At 38.1% G+C, this 18,788-nt stretch overlaps 1 protein-coding gene across 2 annotated transcripts in view; it reads right to left on the minus strand.

Annotated features, from left to right (window-relative positions):
* LDAH (lipid droplet associated hydrolase) overlaps positions 1–18,788 on the minus strand; it is a 109,187-nt gene that overhangs the window by 36,157 nt on the left and 54,242 nt on the right. For both annotated transcript variants that reach the window (XM_031595902.2, XM_031595903.2), the window contains one exon: positions 950–1,190. In XM_031595902.2, coding sequence (XP_031451762.1) covers positions 950–1,190 — 241 coding nt within the window. The remainder of the gene's footprint in view (positions 1–949; positions 1,191–18,788) is intronic.

Below are 18,788 nucleotides of genomic sequence, written 5' to 3' on the forward strand. Positions count from 1 at the left end.
GAGTCTTTGGTACAGAGCAGCACATTCACAGATGAGGTTAAAGGGACTTGCAAGCACAGAGTCACTCTGGCACATCTGTTTGGACGATTAAGAGGTAAAATTAACTGATAGAAGACAGAACACAACTGGAAATCTAGGAATGTGTTTTTACTACTATTAATGCAATCTAAACTTCCTTCTTGCCGTTATTACTGTGTTAGCATGTCAATTCTATTCCAAATTGTTTTCAACTGCTAACTTACTAAAATACCTGGAGTATAGCACAATCCACGTTCTGGTTTTCATTCTAAACGTAACATAATTTATCTGAAATTATTCCCTTTCTTAAAGCTGTTCCTTTTGCTAGAACATGCAAACTATGCATACGGTGTGCCATATCATTGGAAGGACATTAATCTTCTGTCTTTGCCCAAAAAAGCACTGAAATTCTTCTGTGCACAAAGTAACTTGTATGTGTCTCCTTAGGCTGAAGGCTTTTTCCTAAATTCACCAATGCTCCAATTCAGGTTACAAAAATGACAGAAAGAAAGAGTTAAATCCAGGCTTAATGAAACTTATGTGGAGAAACCTTTGTGAAACTGATTATTGATTTACTTCACTACCCAGTATGAAGGAAATGCAAAAAGTAAGGAGGGATGAATAAAGATCCACTGTAAAACTATGGTTTAATCACGAGATACTGCTAAAAGTATATAGGTCAGGGTTTTCTTAACAAATATAGATGCTTTGGGAAAGTATTTTATTTGTTATTTTTCCTTGAAGATTTTTTTTTTTTTTTTTTGAATTGACAAACTGAGATTTTCCGGTAGTCTTTAATTTTAGAAAATTTTCCAATTTACAATTTATTCGTGCTTTAGTACTAAGCTTTTGTCTGCAAAAAGCCCAATCTGCATTCGCTAAACCAGAGCAATACAAAAGCTGACGCAACCAACAAAGCCCACGTGCTCACCGATGCAATCCACGCTGAAGAGATTTACGGAGGTCGTTATGGAAGATTCATCGCAGGTCTTCATGCCCCGCAGAGCAAAGCGCACGAGGGAGGCCTTGACGCCCTCGGGCAGGAAGGACAGCAGGTAGACAGGCATGTAGAGGGCGTAGCGCAGCTTGCACAGCAGCGGGGTCATCAGCTTGCCCTGCGGGGACTGGGCCATGCGCTCTATCGTGGGAAACAGCAGCACGGAGCGGAGGACCTGTGCGACCAGGAGAAAATGAGAGTCAGCAACACCTACAGCACCCAACCAAGCCTTGCAGGCACCGTCACCTGGCTGCCACTTGGGTTTGCCACATGCAGGCATATAGATAGGCTTTTTGAGTGCTCTGACCACAGAATCGTAGCATTACTTGAGTTGGAAGAGACCATTAGAGGTCACCTGGTCCAACTCCCCTGCAACAAACAGGGACACCTACAGCTCCACCAGGTGCTCAGAGCCCCATCCAGCCTGACCTTGAGCGTCTCCAGAGTTGGGGCATCCACCACCTCTCTGAACAACCTGCTCCAGTGCCTCACCACCCTTATTGTAAAAAACTTCTTCCTTATATCCAGCCTCTATCTCCCCTCTTTACGTTTGAAACCATTTCCTCTTGTCCCATCACAACGGACTCTACTGAAGAGTCTGTCCTTTCTTATGAGAGATGCTGAAAGGCTGCTTCCATCTAAAGATGGCCATCATCTTAATGTTTTCCAAAGACAAAGTTGGGTTGGGAAATGTGGTCTAAGGATGGGAGCACACAGTGGGGAGCCCATCTGGGACAGAAGGCACCAGTGTCCAGCAGGCACTGCCCCCACCAGAGGGCAGCAGGCAGCCCCACATGCAGCATCTGGACTGTCTGACAGCACACAGGATTGTCAATGGGCAGCTCCATATCAATACCCCTGGTAAGGACAGGAGCATGAGAGCACAACCCCACCACTGAGATGTACACAGTGATGCACATCACTGCTTTTAGCACGCTAGAGTGAAAGAGATGTGTTTTAAAGTGGGTCAAGTATTTTATATTGTGATAACAGAATACACAGCAGCCTTAAACTAGCATATAAGTAATTAAAGATGCCACCCACAGTAACTAAAAGCAAATTAATGTATGCACTCTCCATTATAACTCCATGTTAATATCAAACCAACATTCTCAAAGAATACTTGCTGCTTTTTCCTGGATGTGAAACATGACTACAATAATTCATATATGAAAAAGCCTCAAAGATACACAACTTCTGTACCTAACAGAAGTATCAAGATGGCAAAATAAGAGAGATTTTGGATACTGCATTTGCAGATAATTAAGGATAAACCACAGTGCTTTGCTGGCAGCTACCACAGATATAAAAAGATGCAGTTATATAGATGTCTGTTTGCTGCATATATCACTCTACAGATTGCACAAGATAGATTAATATGTTAAAAATATTTTAGGACTATTTCAAAATGAATGTCTTCACCCTCCAGTCAGCCCCAGCTCATGCATGCCAGTGCACCTGTGAGCAGCATCATGCTTTCACAACAAGATGCTTACAAAATCTGGGCACTGTAACACAGCAAAGTAATACAGGAAATATCAGTAACCTGTCTTACTGGACTTTCCACAGGATTTTAAAAGCAGACTTTGAAAGCATTATTTATAGCCAATATAGAACTATTTTAAGAAATCCTTCCACTTTCCAGCTGATACTACTTTGGTTTTAGACAAAGAAAAATACATTCTCAGGGAAATCAGCCCTGGGCCTCTTTTTATTAAAGGCAACCAGCAGCTGAAGTACAGGAACGCAAGACTTGTACTAAATTATATGGCAGTTTCGTGATATTTCAGCTAGGAGCTGAACTCCAGCTCTTGTGATCTAAAGCAGATTTGACCTGTGTTCCCAAGCACACATTAATCCTTTGACATTACAGTTTATAGATACAGGATTAGTTGCTTGGAGTGCTATACTAACCACTGGGGGAAGTCGCTAAACCTTGGAGGTAAAAGAAAGACAAACCAAGTAAGCCATCAGAATGCTGTGTGCATTCCTGTATTTTTTAATGGCATATAAAGTTAAAAGATGGTGGTAATATGGAGGGTAATTTTATTTAATTTCTTTCTTTAATCTCTGTCAGACAATAACATAGAAATTCAAAATCCGTACTATTCAAACACTTATCAACTATTTCTTAGCTTAGTGCTAGATTCCGAGCCAGATTCCACAACACGCATTGCCTGCAGAATTGCTTAAAGATGTAGTTCAGCTTCTTTGCAAGACTGTGGATACAACAGACTTAACATCTTTTGTTATAATAACACACATGTTCATAAAAGCAGTATGTTATTTTTGTGCCTTGAAATAAGCGAATCAGAAATGTACAAGTAAAATGAAGGAAAGCGGTAGATTCAAACACCTGACATCAGTTAATCATTTTTGTCTTGTCAAATGCCAAGACCTCACCCAGTTGCAATTGACACCAGCTGCAATCATGTAGTTGGCACTCAATTATATTTCCTGTTACAACTCCCAGAATTGTTACAAACTGGTAGTTCTGTAACAGAGGCCATTAGGTATTAAAGCACCAGGTATTATAAGAGCTATAAATGCAACTGTATATATCATTAACTAATGTGTAAGGCATAACGATCCCTTTGTATACGGAAATTCTTCTCATATGTAATAACACAAGTTTCTTGTGATAACAATCAGTCAAAACACCAAAAACGTTACAAATATCTAGACTGAGAAACCCAAATCTCCTGGTTCAAGCTACTCCTCATTTAAAGTCTAGTAAGGCTTATTGGTTAAGCACTGCCCAACTAGAGTCACTTCTCACAGAGACTTGAATGGATGCAGTGACTTCTGCAAGCTGGCTGGTGAACCTTCTGAAGGCAAATATGCCCTGTGCTCATGATGCTATAGGGCACTCCAAAGCCTTGTCTGTGCTTTGGTCAACCTGCCAAAAACCGTGCTTACCTTAATGCATGATACTAAAATTCTCAGTACAATTGTCACTGCTGATGGTTGTGATAACACACAGTATTTGTGAAGCTTTTTTTTTTTTTACTTGACAGTTATTTATTTAAAAAGCTATTTAAGTGCAAGATTTCAGCCCTCAGGATGACACATGCATTCACAGCTAAAGTTCAAGGTGTTTCTCTTTGGCTTTGTCACCAGGCAGCTTCTTCTGCTTTCATTATCTATTTTTAACTCTTCAAATTACATAGGGCTCAAGACAAGAAAGGTTCAAAGGACTGAAATATGATGCAGCATCTCACAAATTTTAGTGTTTTAGCCTTTATTAACAACAGAAACCTAACATTATCTGCAAGCACATCTCATAATTTAATGTGGATGTCAAGGCAGCTCTTAGTCACTTGTCACATGGTGTATCCATCACTGGAAGAACGCAGAGGATACAGCCAGAGTGTGCATTCAGAGAACAAACTGCCTTAAATCCCCAACACATTTTACCTTACAATGCATGTCACAGTAGGAGGGTGTACGGACTTCTGGAGCTTTTATTTTGTCCCTCTTCATATACTTTAATATCTAGAACTATCAACCTATCAACTCCAGGTGTGAATAATCTGCACAACTTTTACAAGACATAAAGATGAGGAACTACTTAGAGAAAAGCGAGCCCTCAAGAGCGCAAGGGTGGCTAAGGAGCTTTAGTTAGGCAGGACCACTAAATGAGTATGATTTACCTTACACCATCACTGCTTCATGCAAATATTAAATAATAACACAAAGGTTTCCTCCAAGCTACCTACATAAAGAACTCATACATTCCTGTGCATTTGGACAATCTATCTGGCTTTTCATCTGTTTAACACAAGACAGTGGTACGCAAACTAAGAGCTATCACAGTAGGAGGACATACCCTTTGCTAACTCATGATGGGAACTCGGGCAGTTCATTTGTATTCTAACATCCAGCATTTTCACTTGTAAAACACAAAAAATCCTATCTGCTGGTTCATTCGCTTTGCAGAGGTGAGCGCATAAGCATGGGACAAGACATCCACATCCAGACAACTGCTATGACTCCCAGAGCCCACTTTTTCCTACACTGAGTTTTCAATGCATAATGGTTATTTCTACAGTTACGGATTTGCAAAAAGAGTTGGAAGGTTTTTCTTTTGATTAAAATGAGAACAGAGAACAAAGCATCCAACCATTACATTTACAACAAAATGGTTTTTATCACTGCACAATTTATTAGTCTTTAACACAGTAACATGGGATTCTTGTAAAATGTTTAAATAGTTTCTATATAAAGACACCAAAAGCATGAAGATCAGATCCAGCCAACAAAACACACTCCTATTTTTCATCAGTGTCTTTTGCTGAAAGAGTTGAAATACATCTGTCAGCTATGATTTCACATTTGTGTGGGTAATGCTTCTTGTTTTAGGGATTGGTGAATGATTATATGAAGGATATAACATTCCAATTAAAAAATGGGATGTCACTTAACAATCACTATTCAAAAAAGTGCTGTGATTTTCAGAGCTGTTAACTCCTGAGATGTCAATGAGAGGAGCTCAACACCTCTGAAATTCAACAGTTTTGACTACACATAAGAAATGCAGACTGAAAATTCAGGCACCTGTGATTATGCAGACATTTAAAGTGAAAAGATAGATACTCGTATCAGAACAAGACAGGAGATTTTAAAAGATTTTTCTTTTCCTTCTCCAGAAGAAACCCCAAGCAGGTGTCGGCTGCAGATCGACTTCGTTGGTGGCACCCCTTGGCTCCCAATGGATAGGCTGTCCTTACCCATGCTCAGATCTCTCTACTGAAGCTGTAAAATAACAAAACTCTGATCCACCGAAAAAAATATTCCTCCTACATTATCAGAAAGGAAAACTTCCCCAGAACAGACCTGATGCTTCACTTTGCTCTGGTTGTCACTGGATGCTTGCTTTGACTTGTGAGATTTTGAAGTGTTTGCTCCTGCTACATAATTTGCTCGTACTTGAGTGCAGGAACAGTTAATGCAACAACCACCAACAAAAGAACATCAGATTAGGATTCCACACCATTTACGCAACATGCAGCCCACAGCAGCCCTAGAGACACAATCAGCTGGCAGCAGCAGGAAGCAATCCATTACTTTTTATATGCGAGCCATTGCGCTGACCCATGGCAAGGAACGCAGCACCCCAGCATAGCTCTGCAGCCACACAACCCTGACCCGTACCAAGAGCATCAGGATGTGGGAAGGAGGCAGGACTTCAAATCATAGGGCTGGGAAGAAAACAGGAGCAACTTCTACTTTAAAATCCTTCAAAAAAGCCTATGAGAAGCAACAGCCATTTCACTGTCAAACATAACACTTCTTTTAATGTATCTTGTTCAGCCCATGTATTAGTTTATTATTCCTCTGTTGTGCTGGCAAGGGAAAAGCTATTATCTGTCAGGTGAAACCTAGTAAATTTTTCAAAGATAACATAATGATGCACTTACTGGTAATCTACAGCCTACCCTTGACACAGAGTGCCACATTAATCACAATTTCTTCTACTCGGTCTGCAGAGAAGTGTAGGCAAAACAGTTTGGGTCAGGGGAGTGCATCCTGCTTTATTAGCACAGCTGTGCTGTGAGGATTTCCAGGAAAACACGCAGGGCAAAACAGCAGGCGCTTGCCTACACCTTCCCTGCCCGAAACAGGGCTTCCTAGGCTTGCCACTTCACTTTGCTCTGTCACTTTTCTAAACACACTCTTCTTTTTTCTTTTTTTTTGCCTATGTCAACAATGAATTCTATTTTAAAATCTTCAATAATTTCTTAGAATCACAGAATTATTTGAGTTGGAAGGGACCCCTAGAGGTCACCTGGTCCAACTCCCCTGCAATGAACAGGGATACCTACAGCTCCATCAGGTGCTCAGCCTCACTCTGAGTGTCTCCAGGGATGGGGTGTCCACCACAGATCTGGGCAACCTGTTCCAGTGCCTCACTATCCTCACTGCAAAAAACCTCTTCCTTATATCCAATCTAAGCATCCCCTCCTGCAGCATCTTGTATTCCCACGCCCTCCTTACATTTGAAATCATTTCCCTTGTCCTATCACAACAGACCCTGCTGAAGAGTCCATCCCCTTCTTTCTTACAGCCCCCCTTTACATACTTCTTCAGCTGCTCATTTGAAATGCCATTTTGTTTGCTATATCAGCACGCTGTCACAGCTTGATATAAAGAAAACCAAATAGTTTCATTATAGCAAACGAACTGAACAGTGAACAGAAGTTGCAAAAAATAGTTTCAGTCCTAGTGTGAAGTAACTCCATGTGATGTGAACATTCTTCTATTTTATCTTCTTGACCTCCTGTGATCCCAAATGAATGTGTGGCAATATTAAACAGGTAACAGAACAAATATCTCCAACACAGTTAAGAAAGAATACTACACCTGAAAATTGCAGAGTATTTATAACAATTTATCCCCCAGACATGTCTTAGCACACTTATTTTGTATCTTACAATCATGGAATCATTAAGGTTGGAAAGACCACTAAGATCCTGTAGTCTGACCATCGATGCATGCCTGTGACTGCTGTACACCATGTCCCTCAGTGCCACCCTTTTCTTGAACACCTCCAGGGACGGTGACTCCCCCACCTCCCGAGGCAGCCTGTGCCAATGCCTCACCATTCCTACTGAGAAGAAATTTTTCCTAATACGCACCCTAACCGAGTTAGATGACTCTACATCAAAATGTATACTGTTAAAGAGAAAGATTAAAATCAACTGTATGAATCCAAACAATATTGCCTAAGACTCAAAACACAGAATATAAACATCAAATGTCCTTTTAAGGACCAAGCATAAACACATGCAAGCAGTCCCTAAGATTCATTTACCAAATGGATTTCAGCATGAATTTTTCTCGCTAAGTTCTGTGCTGTTAGCTGTAAGGCCCAGTCCCTGTGTTGGGCACATGCCAAATCCAATACATGCACATACCTCATGTACACATGCTCACAAACATCCTTCTAATTCTTAGCCGAAACTTAAGGATCCCCATCCAGCTGGTTACATGAATATTAATGACAATTTACACAAAAAGAGCAAATTCATAATTAGACAGTGAAGCAGCACAGAGCTGAGCTATGGCCCAAATAAGAGTACAGCAAACAGCTTTTCAGTACAGAAATAACCTAAGATTTATCATATCAGAGGCAATAATTATTATTTCACATATACTTCCCCGTGTATGCATTCTATAAACAGCAAGTTGAAACCAGAAGAAGCATTTTAACTGCATACACTTGCAGCCCTGTTCACATTGCAGCATCAGGGCTGGTAAATTAAACATGGCCAGGTTCAAGGTTCCAGAACTGCAACTTTTTATTTTATGTTCTCTGGAATGATTTTGGCCAAAGCCAGCCAGCACCTTCCCTGATGTTGTCTGGGAACAGGTTATATGGTCTTGTTTAGTCTTGGATGTTTCAGAATTATTAAGCATCACTTCATACTCCATGTATAGTATCTATAAAATGTATGCAAAGACAAAAAAAAATGCAAATTGTCACCATTAACATCAGTACGTGATGACTGTGAGTGCACTGAGATTCTACACTGTGATACTACACAGGAAATAAAATTTGGTAGTGTTAATTTTAGTATTTTATTTGGTTAATTTTGGTATTTTAATTCTCAGGTCACGGAACAAACTCAAAACAAGTTAATCTTACACAAAGAGAAGAAACACATCACAGATGTCAGAGGAAGCTCTGCTTCCCTGCGAGACGGCTAAGATTGTATTCCATGCTCTATATCCTAAAAGGAAAGGTTTCAATCCAAAAACAAGTAAAATATAATACTAATGAAGAGTTTGGATGATAACATTTCTGAAGGAAGGTATGTTTATGTAGAGTAATACAAATAGCTTATCAAAATGGGAGAAAAGAGATAATGGTGCAGTAAGAAATAACTACTATTTTGTGGGTTAGAAATGTGAAAGATGAGAAACTAAATTTGGGGTGGGTCAAGTGAAGTAACAAGGCAAGTAACAAGTAAAACTCAAAAGATAAGAAAAAATTCAAATGTTAAAGTAGGTATCAGATGTCTGTGCCGACATCAACTTTTATGGTGTACCAATTTATCAGATCCCAACTGTAGAATCTCTATCAGAGGAATTTTGCAAAAGGGAGAAATGACACCTTACATGGATGTAACAGACACTCTCTATTTCCAAAATCAGAATATTTTATTCGGAAGTTGTAAAAAGTTCCAATAAGGTCTGATAATGCTATTGACACGTATGTCTCTAGTGTAACTGCACTGTCCTGGGACAACAGCGTATTACACACACTGATCAAACTAGCAAATCAGGAAGAATGAAAAGTAAATGCACAGGATGCAGGATGAGGACATGACAGGCTTACAGCTCTATCGCAGACATGGGCCCTCTTTTCTGATAAAAACTCATCAAATTATTCAGAAAATTCCATCTTTTTTTTTTTTTTAGCCACTGCAAAATGCTGCCAAAGAAAACCAGAGATTAGTGCAAATGAAGAATTCCTTTCCTCCCACAGTTTAGGTTCCTCATTTTTCCTGCTCGCCCAAACTTTTAATTCTTACAGTATGTGCCCAATAGATGAGGTTGCCACCATAAAATGCTGTGCTGACATGGTCGTCTCCACAGCCTTTTCAGTCTTGTTCCTTGGCTGAATTGTCACTCAGAGGTCAAACCAGAGCCCAGGGAGCAAAAGCTGAGGCTGTGGAGAAGTGGTAGCCAAGCTCCAATCAATCAATGTCTCCCTTCATGAGAGATCTGCAAAGCCAAGCAACTAGAAATTCATAACATATTTTAACAAAATAAAATTGCCTTCATATTGTGTTGCATCACATCCTAAACTGAAGTCGGCAGCATGACAGAGGCTGTTTCCTGTTTGAGCACTGTTTTCTGTTTATCTTAGCTTGATGTCAAGGATGCCTCCGCTTCTTGGCATCTGAGGCACTCTTCTTTGTTCATACTTTGTGTTTTTATAGATAGAATTACTTACACTCTAATAGTTTGGGGTAGAATCTGAATCCAAGCCCTATTCTGACAACAGACAAAATGAGAATTTTTGGTGTGCATTAGAAAGTTCATCCTTGTTTCTCTGGGACCACAGGTACAACTCTGGTAGACCCTTTCTCATCTCTACAAGACATCATTACTGAACTGACCCTAAGGGAGCTGGTCAACTTAGGTCAGACACATCTCTAACACTCTGGATTGCAACAAAGAGATTTTAGAACTGTGGGAGATTTTGTTCTGAGACACTACAACAGGTTGGATTCAGAATAAAATAGAATAAAATAAATTCAAACAATCATACAGCGAAACTTTTACCTAAGACCATTTCTATCTGGACATATTCATAAAGCAGCTGCTATATGGGTTATTCAGGAAACAGCATGCATACATATATATGTACACATATGCATTGTTTCCAAATATTTCAAAAGAATTAGCATCCTTAAAGATAGAGGGTAATTAAAGATACAGGCAACACCACTATTATTTTTGTGCAGTTGTATATAATCCTCACAATTTCACAGTATTTCACTGTATTATTAACTGGGGTAAAACATAAGGATATATTATATTAACTCTACGATTTTTATGGAAAAATTAAACTCCAGTAAAGACAATGCTGTCCTCAGTGATAGCAAACAAATCCATTTTTTGTAGCTTGCACATAAATATAAGTAAACCCAGAAATAGTAAATGAAATTTAAGGGGAAATCTCCTTTTTAAGTATGTTGGTTCATAATTTCTTGTGTCTTCCTTGTGAAGTAGTGCAATGTAACATAATAGATTACAGCAACCTCACTTTTCCGTTTCCCCACCCTACAGGCTAATTCCCAATGCCAAATCTTTGCCTTATTTTTCATGACTTAATCAGAAAAATATTATTAGAAAAAACTTAAGGATCTTGCTCGGCTTTCATATTCTGTTCCTGGTATATTCTTTGCCTGAAGTATGTCACTGTTTCTGAGAGTCTAAAGCATTCTTTTAGCTGCAGCACAAATACTAGCCAAGAATAGCCATGCTATTCCTCACTAATGAAATGCAGGAGCAAAATGAATATACCAACGCACCTCACAGGCACCTCACCTCTGTTATACTTTCACAGACTATTCTGGAAATAGAAGATGGCAACACTTTAAGGTATAAATAGATGTTAACTTTCAGCTAATGATGCTTAATGTCAGGAAAACAGACAAACTCAACTTTCCAGCTAATGGAAAATGGCAGAACTCCCCCATGTAAACCAACAAAACTACAGCCAATTTGTTGCCAGCAGTTGAGAATCTCCTCAACTCAGCAGTGTATCTGGTATGGTTTTACTTCTATGCTATGTGGCAAAAAGAGAAGGATTTAGCAAGAAAAGCAATTACTAGGATGCTTTGAAACCAAAGTTAATCTACCTGCTCCACACCACTTAAAAATTCTATTTGCTCCTAGTTTGTTGGTCTACTAACTTACATTCCTTTGTATTCAACATAAACAGAATCCCAAATAAATTTCTATGCCTTCTTCAACACCTGAATTTGACTCACCATCTACAAGTATATAAAGCACACATGCTTTTCAAATGAATGAAAGGTTTATTTTTTACCATTTGCTTTCAGATTCTACCTTTAGGCAATATTCTCATCTGTTTGAAATGCCCTACAATGATCATAAGGTTTACCATGTCCTGGCACCCTCTTTACTTAACATACACTATTCAATATTGTTTCAAGTATGGCTTTTTTGCCTCGAGCCTCCAGTGTTTTCTGAATGGAAACAAAATTCAAGGACCAGCATTTTTAAAATGTATTTGTATTTCAAAGTGTCATAGTCTTAAATGCAACGACGTGCACAGTGCTGGGCACAATGACCACATGCAATCCTATCTGAAGTTAAGCAGGTCTGAGTGCTATTTGCAGCAAGGTGAGGTGTGACTAAATTTATGTCTACTTCAAGGCCACATTCCACTGACTTAATATAGATTTGATTCTGTGCCCTTTTTGGTGGATTCCTATGACTGAACTCAGCGCCCCAGCTGTATGAAGAGTTGGTGCAAAAGATTTAAGAGATTTAAAATGGGAATCACAATCAGGCTTATTAACTTTGCGTAATATTATTGGGAGTACACTCAAACCTGTTCTGCAGAGTTCAATAATAGAACTACAATGGAATGAAAATAACTGTATCTTTCAATAGCACAGTGAGAGGAATGGAAATGTTGGTACTGTCTAACTTCAGCTGCTAACATTAAGAAACTACCTTTACTGACACTGTAGCTGGTGACAAGCAGAATAATTGAAAGGACAGAGCCCTAAAGAAACTGGCAAGCCCAATATCCTACTGAATGCTTCTGGTCCTACGTGATTTCATCTACTGTAAGGCAATGAGAGTGAGCTTGGTCCTGTCAAAACTAGAGGCAGAATTTCTATCAATTTACTTAATTATGCCTCGTTAATAAATTCAGATTAAATAATTTATCGATTATTAAATATGACTGTTTACAGCCAATGTAAATCTCACAAAAGCCATGATATTCTCAGCCCTGAAGACTAAGATTCTCTCAGTGTTCTTATAGAGACAGACAAAGGCCAAGACTGCCCTAAGACACTTATTGTCTTATTCACAGAGCATCTTCTTGGATTGAGGACTAAATTGAGAACTCTGACCATTCAAGTTTAAAACCATAAACCAAGAATAAGTCATACCTTGTGCCCTGGGCTGTAGGTCCCCCTTTCAAAAGGATGTCAGTATGTCTCTTAACACCTGACTTCCAATGCTGAAACCTGTCTAACGGTAACAGGAAAGGGACCATCCACATCTCACCTTAAAATGAGTCATGGCACAAGAAAAAAAAAATCTGTTGTTTCACATAACTTGAAATATTTTCCAAAAAGAAGTACTTTTAGAATTTTCCCAGTCGAAGTCCAGAATTCTGCTAAACATACAAAAGACTAGAACACAGAAGTGTTCCCTATAGACACCAGAAACTACTTCTCAATAGGTCAGCTCTACGTACTGAACTGGTTGCAAATTATTAAAAATATTAAAAATATTAAATACACAGACTGTTCATTGCATTTACTAGTCTCACAGGGCTGAAATGCAAATTACTCTGTACTACAAATATTTGGGTAACTGAAGACTTGCCCAAAATGTTTAAAAGAAAAAAAAACGCCTTTTTATGGGTTAAGGTAATAATGAGAAAACTGTTCTCCCAAAAAGCTGTATCTTATTGTTGGACTGAAAATAGTTTAATAGAGAAAATGTTCATTGACAGAGCAGTATTTTACATTGAGAATTAAGCCCCATCAAAGTGGGCAATATCATTCCATCTACAAGGAAAGTGCCAAAGGAGACAGCCAAAATTTGCAGCGGTGCGATAATACCGGCAGGGATGGATTTGTTGCTATTATGATTAAAGCATATAAACAGAAGAAGATTAGGAGGGGTGAGAGTGAAAAGAGAGGAAGAATAGTTTATTGGTTGGAAGAAGGGCAGGGAGAAGCTTATGTTGGAATGCAGTGTCACAGTTACACACCATAAAGCTTTCAGTTGCTCCCATTACATGAATGTCAGAACGCAGCTGCCACTTTCCAGAAGAAATTCTTTCCATTTTCATGTTGGAAGTACAGGGTGGGATTTTTTTTTTTTTTAGTGTAACACTCACATGAGACCACTTCATTCCATCTGCAGGTACCCTTACAGTACCCACAACTGTGGTCTTTCTAGACATGATCTGGGAGACTTACCACTGCGGATGAACCTTAACGTGTGTGATGAAGAGATAGATGGTTCAACACAAAGAAAGTATTAAGAATCAGATTCTCTGCTGTCTTGAAACAACTGCTTTTACAGTCATCAGCGTAATAAATCTCAATGACAATGCATTTAAGGAAAAGTGGCTGAACAAGGTGAATGAGAAACCAGCCTTACAATTATAATCTCATTTTGCTGGTGAAAAAGGAAAGTCATGATTTTCCAACTGTGCCTTGAGATCCTTAGACTTCTATTTTTAAGAACTTTGCTTGAGACACTGATGGGTTATCATCATCCTCCACTGAAATCAGGCTTCAAAAAGGCATCCTGTCAATCCTAGTTCTTGGCTAGAAGAGCTAGCAGACAGATAAGAAAAAATCAAGATGAGATTTAATATTGGAAGGAGTTCAGTCCATTACCATTTTAACTGTTTCTAAATGTCCTACTTAAGAACATACTCTGATGTAAGAAGAGCAGAACAAGTCCTGATTTACTTAATCTGTGAGAAACAGAAGTGAGACAGGAACTACACACCAAGAAGAAACAGAAGAGAACATCGAACTTTTTGCCTTGTATTTTTGTGAATGGAAGAAAAGAAACAAGGTATATATCTGAAGTTCAAAACAGTACTTACAACCCAGTGTCTTGCCAGGGAATCAGAAGCAGAAAAAGAGAGAGGAATCAGCTCGTTTTCCCATCCTACCACTGACTTCCCCAGAACTGTAACCATTTTGAATAACAAAGGAAAAATACAAATTTTCTTCCTGTGCAATGCTAGAGGGTGCAGTCTTTATTGTATTACAAAGGGTGAATATGGGCAGGAATCTGCTAAAAGAGCATACACAGCAACTCTAATTTATCATGCAAATAAAACTGGTCATCAGGTTAGAAGGGTATTGGTGCAACTAAGAACGAGAATTCGGTGAACATCTTTCAATTGCCAGTGCCAGATAAAAAGTCCAAACTCTGCCAGCTGCTATTAAAGGTCACAATTCAAACTGTATTTATTCAGATCTGTTTTTTTGTACTTTTGGTTTTAGTAAAATTTACTTACAGTAGTCATACTGCTTTTTTAAAACAGAGAAGCAGAAACTGACTCTAATGTTTTCAAGAACAATTAGGACTTAGTGAATTCTACTTATACAGAATTATACTTCATTTTGGAATTTGAAATGGAGCAGGGTGTTCTTACAATTTTCCAGTGACTAGAAATGTTATAAGAAAGTTATTAGAGGCATATTTTCATTAGCATTAATTGAACTTTCTTATGGGACTCCAAAGGTAACAAGTTTATTAAATACATTTGTGGTTTCTGGATTTTCACTTGAACGTATATTTAACACTAAATTCCAAAGAAAAGGGCAAATCCTTTTTTTTTTTTTTAAATGCATAGTTAAGTAGCATTGTATTCAAACAGCAGAAATCAAGAATTTCAAATATTTACAGACTTCAATAAATGGGAAAGGAAATGGACTTCTGTTACACTCAATTCTGAAGATAACCTCACTTAAAGGAGCACAAAAGGTGATTCTTGAGAAGAAATCTAGGGCTGATTTAGCTCACTAAACATAGTTGTACAGTCACTCAGCAAATCCTCGGGACGTGAAACGATTCATTGTGATATTTGCATAAGCTCTCCTACAATTAAAAGCAATAAAAGTAATAGTAAAAAGCCAGGAAAAAAAATTATGTCTTTATCTGAACTTAATTCAATACTGTATTAGATATGTCCTAAATGCAGTGAGTGTGCACTCTTAGTTGTCTTGTATCCAGGTTGTGTCTGTTTCCAGTGCCTTACACTCCTGTCTAAACTCTTCATATAGGATCCACTATTCTCAGAAGACAATGTTCATTAACAGAAGTTAATGCACATGAATGTATTTTTCCACTCTCACCTTTAAAACAAACATCCGTAAACTTCACCAAAGACCACGAGGAATGAACAAATTAGGAATATGGCACAGTAGGAAATACTTTAATTATAACACTGTCCATTCTAAGAATCTTTGTCTAAGCAGAAGACCCAAACCAAGTCCTCTGCCTGTGGAATAACTGTGTCACATATAATGAAGCACAAAAGCCAATAAAGCAGTTCAACTTCTTTGTTAAGAGCTCAGGGTTACAGGAGAAATTACAATTTCATCATAGGATCATAGAATAGCCTGGGTTGAAAAGGACCTCAAAGATCATCTAGTTTCAAGCCCCCTGCCATGGTCAGGGTCGCCAACCCGTAGACCAGGCTGCCCAGTTTAATACAAATCTTCTGGGAAGAGATATTGGTGATGGGAGTTACTGGCTACACTCAAAGTTTAATTATGTATATGTAAAGTATACGTTCAAAAACTCCACAAAATTCTTCCACGTGCTCATTTCATAAACAGTTCCTTAATGCCCTTATTGACTTGCGTCTCCCTTTCTCTATTCAATTTTAAATTTAGTGAAGTAAATTAAAGTCCCCATTATTATCTTGACTTACATCTGTACATCTGCACACTAAATGGTACAAAACAAAAACAAATTCAAGCTTCGTGCAGTGCATCTTGATAGAGAATTTTGATAGTTAGGCCCAGCTCTCCAAAGGTGCTGAGCTCTGATTTTCAAGTCCTACTCACAGACTTCTGCAGCCAGAATTTCAAAAGATCTCACCGCCCAGCTGAAGAAGTTCTTTGGGAAACCTGGCTTTCAAAAGGGTGTTGAGCTCTTTTGAAAACATGTGCTATAAATCCTAATTGTTTTTGAAATTCACTTCTTGCTACGTGTTTATGATTCCCTCATTTTTATAGAATCCTTTAACTTAGTTATTACTGTACAAATCCAAATTTTTGGAGATTCAAAGTAACGAGATTTTATGAACAAATGTGTAAAAATCCACAGTACTTCATAAATCCTGTTGTGCTATTCACTATTCTAGCCATCTTTTTATTTTTAGTCCTTCATTTCCTCTTCATTCTCATGTTTTACTTTGGATTCTTGATGAATGACCAAAGATTCCGGTTTGCAGTTTATTTTTATTCTTTTTCTGTTTGTACATTTGGCTACTTTAATATCTTTTAACTTCCTAGAAAAAATATTTTTTATAGGTGTATTTGAATTCTAACTACATACATCTGAAAAGAAATCAGATGTTTCATTAATAACCAAACAAACACGTTATTAAAAAAAATCAAGTCTCTTCAAATCAACACCTGTGCTTCCCTACTCTGAATCATCACAGACAACAATCTCAGTTATCACATATATTAAAGTCAATAGTAGAAGCTGTACGTTTTTGTGAACATCATGAACAAAATATGATTCTCCTTAGAAAGCCCTGAGACCTCATTTTCCCCTTTTTCCAGCAGCCTTCTTATCGTATCCTTAGAATCTAAACAAGCTAATCTTAAAACAATGTTATTTACTCTGGATCCTCACTCTTAAAAATGTGTTGTTAAAATGAAGCCTGCTCACGTACACTAGGTATTTATATCATGACATATGCACTGGTGATGATTTTGTCAAGCCTCTATTTTTATTGCACTAAAAATTCATTTTTAACTAAATTAATGGCACTTTCTATTATCACTCTACTATTTACAGGCCTTATTTGATCTTTAAGATTTCTGGACTGCAAATTTTCCTTATTAAGAAGAGTATTGAACTATATGTAATCTATATTTCCCCGAAAGATTCAGGACTGAGCAAGGGATATCTATGTGCTTTACCCACTCAGAAAACATACACTGTAAGACAGCACTGTTCAGAGATGCATTATTTGCTTGCATAATACATACAAGATGCTATTAAGAATAAATGAAATGTATATTTCAAAAGAATTTCCTAGAAGTAAAAATAGAGCTTTAATTGCCACTGTACCCTGAAGTAGCCCTAATTTCTGTTTTAGAGGAGAGATTTAGTAATTAAATAAGGAAATAAGGAAAACTGTCAGTGTGTTGTCTTTGGTCTATATTCCGTAGATATGAGTGGATTTATCAACCAGTTTTGCTAAGTGTATATCCACATTTTTTCTATTAGACAGTCACATTGCAATCTTTAATCTTTTTGTTCTCTAAACTCAGTTTCTGTATTTAAACCTTCTGGTCAGACACTGAACTCAGTCAGGCAAATCTAGGACCCAACTGCCCACTTTCAGGTGCTGACAGCATGATGAACTATGACTCCCATTTGTGGTTAATGTGAACTGAGCCATGGTGTGCTCACACAGTATAACAGAAATATGGCACAAGACATTAGTGAGGAAAATAAAACAATCAAATTAATGTAAGGTTAATGTTAAAAAGCTTTCTTTGGATCAAATAACCAGGAATGAGCTTTGGCCAAGTAAACAGACAAGCACCATAAGCCTAAACTTCCATTCATGCTTCCTTCACATGCTCTAAACTTTGGTTTGGAAGTTAAGGTCTCAAAAGCTACAACACAGATCTTAAGAAGTGGCATAATATAGGTAATTAGGTAATCCTACCTAACATGAAACTCTGAAAATTCCTCATGCTCCTAATCCTTATGTTTTATGTTGCAAAAAAAATCAGAATTTTACCATTTATGTTGGTCACTTGACTTCTCAACTTTCATGGTTTCTCGCTAGCTACCTCTACAGCTACAAGCAAGAACAAGAGTAGAATGGAGATCAGGCAGATGTACCAAGTAGAAACCTTTGGAAAACTCTTTAACTTAATACTGAGGTGTTACTACCATGCAGCAAGCAATAACGAACAACTTAACTGCTCTGTTTCTCAGTGCATGAATCAGCAAGGCTGAGCAGAACTACTGAGAGCTGAGAGAGAAGAAATCTCTTGCTGTGCTTAAGGGACTGTCAGTTGAGCAGTCCCCTCTTTGAAGAATGAAGAGAAAAGTGAAAATCCATGTAATAGTGAAGTGGGTATGTGAGAATAGATCAAAGAGCTGAACACAGAATCATAGAATCATTTACACTTTAAGAGACCCTGAAGATCACCGAGTACAACCATCAACCTAACACTACCATGCCCACCACTAAGCCACATCCCAAACTACAGGGTATCTACTTCATTAGAAGATAAAAGCTTGAACATTCCTTTCC

Source organism: Phasianus colchicus, chromosome 2 (assembly GCF_987193195.1).
Source record: "Phasianus colchicus chromosome 2, bPhaCol1.hap1.1, whole genome shotgun sequence".
Taxonomy (NCBI): domain Eukaryota; kingdom Metazoa; phylum Chordata; class Aves; order Galliformes; family Phasianidae; genus Phasianus; species Phasianus colchicus.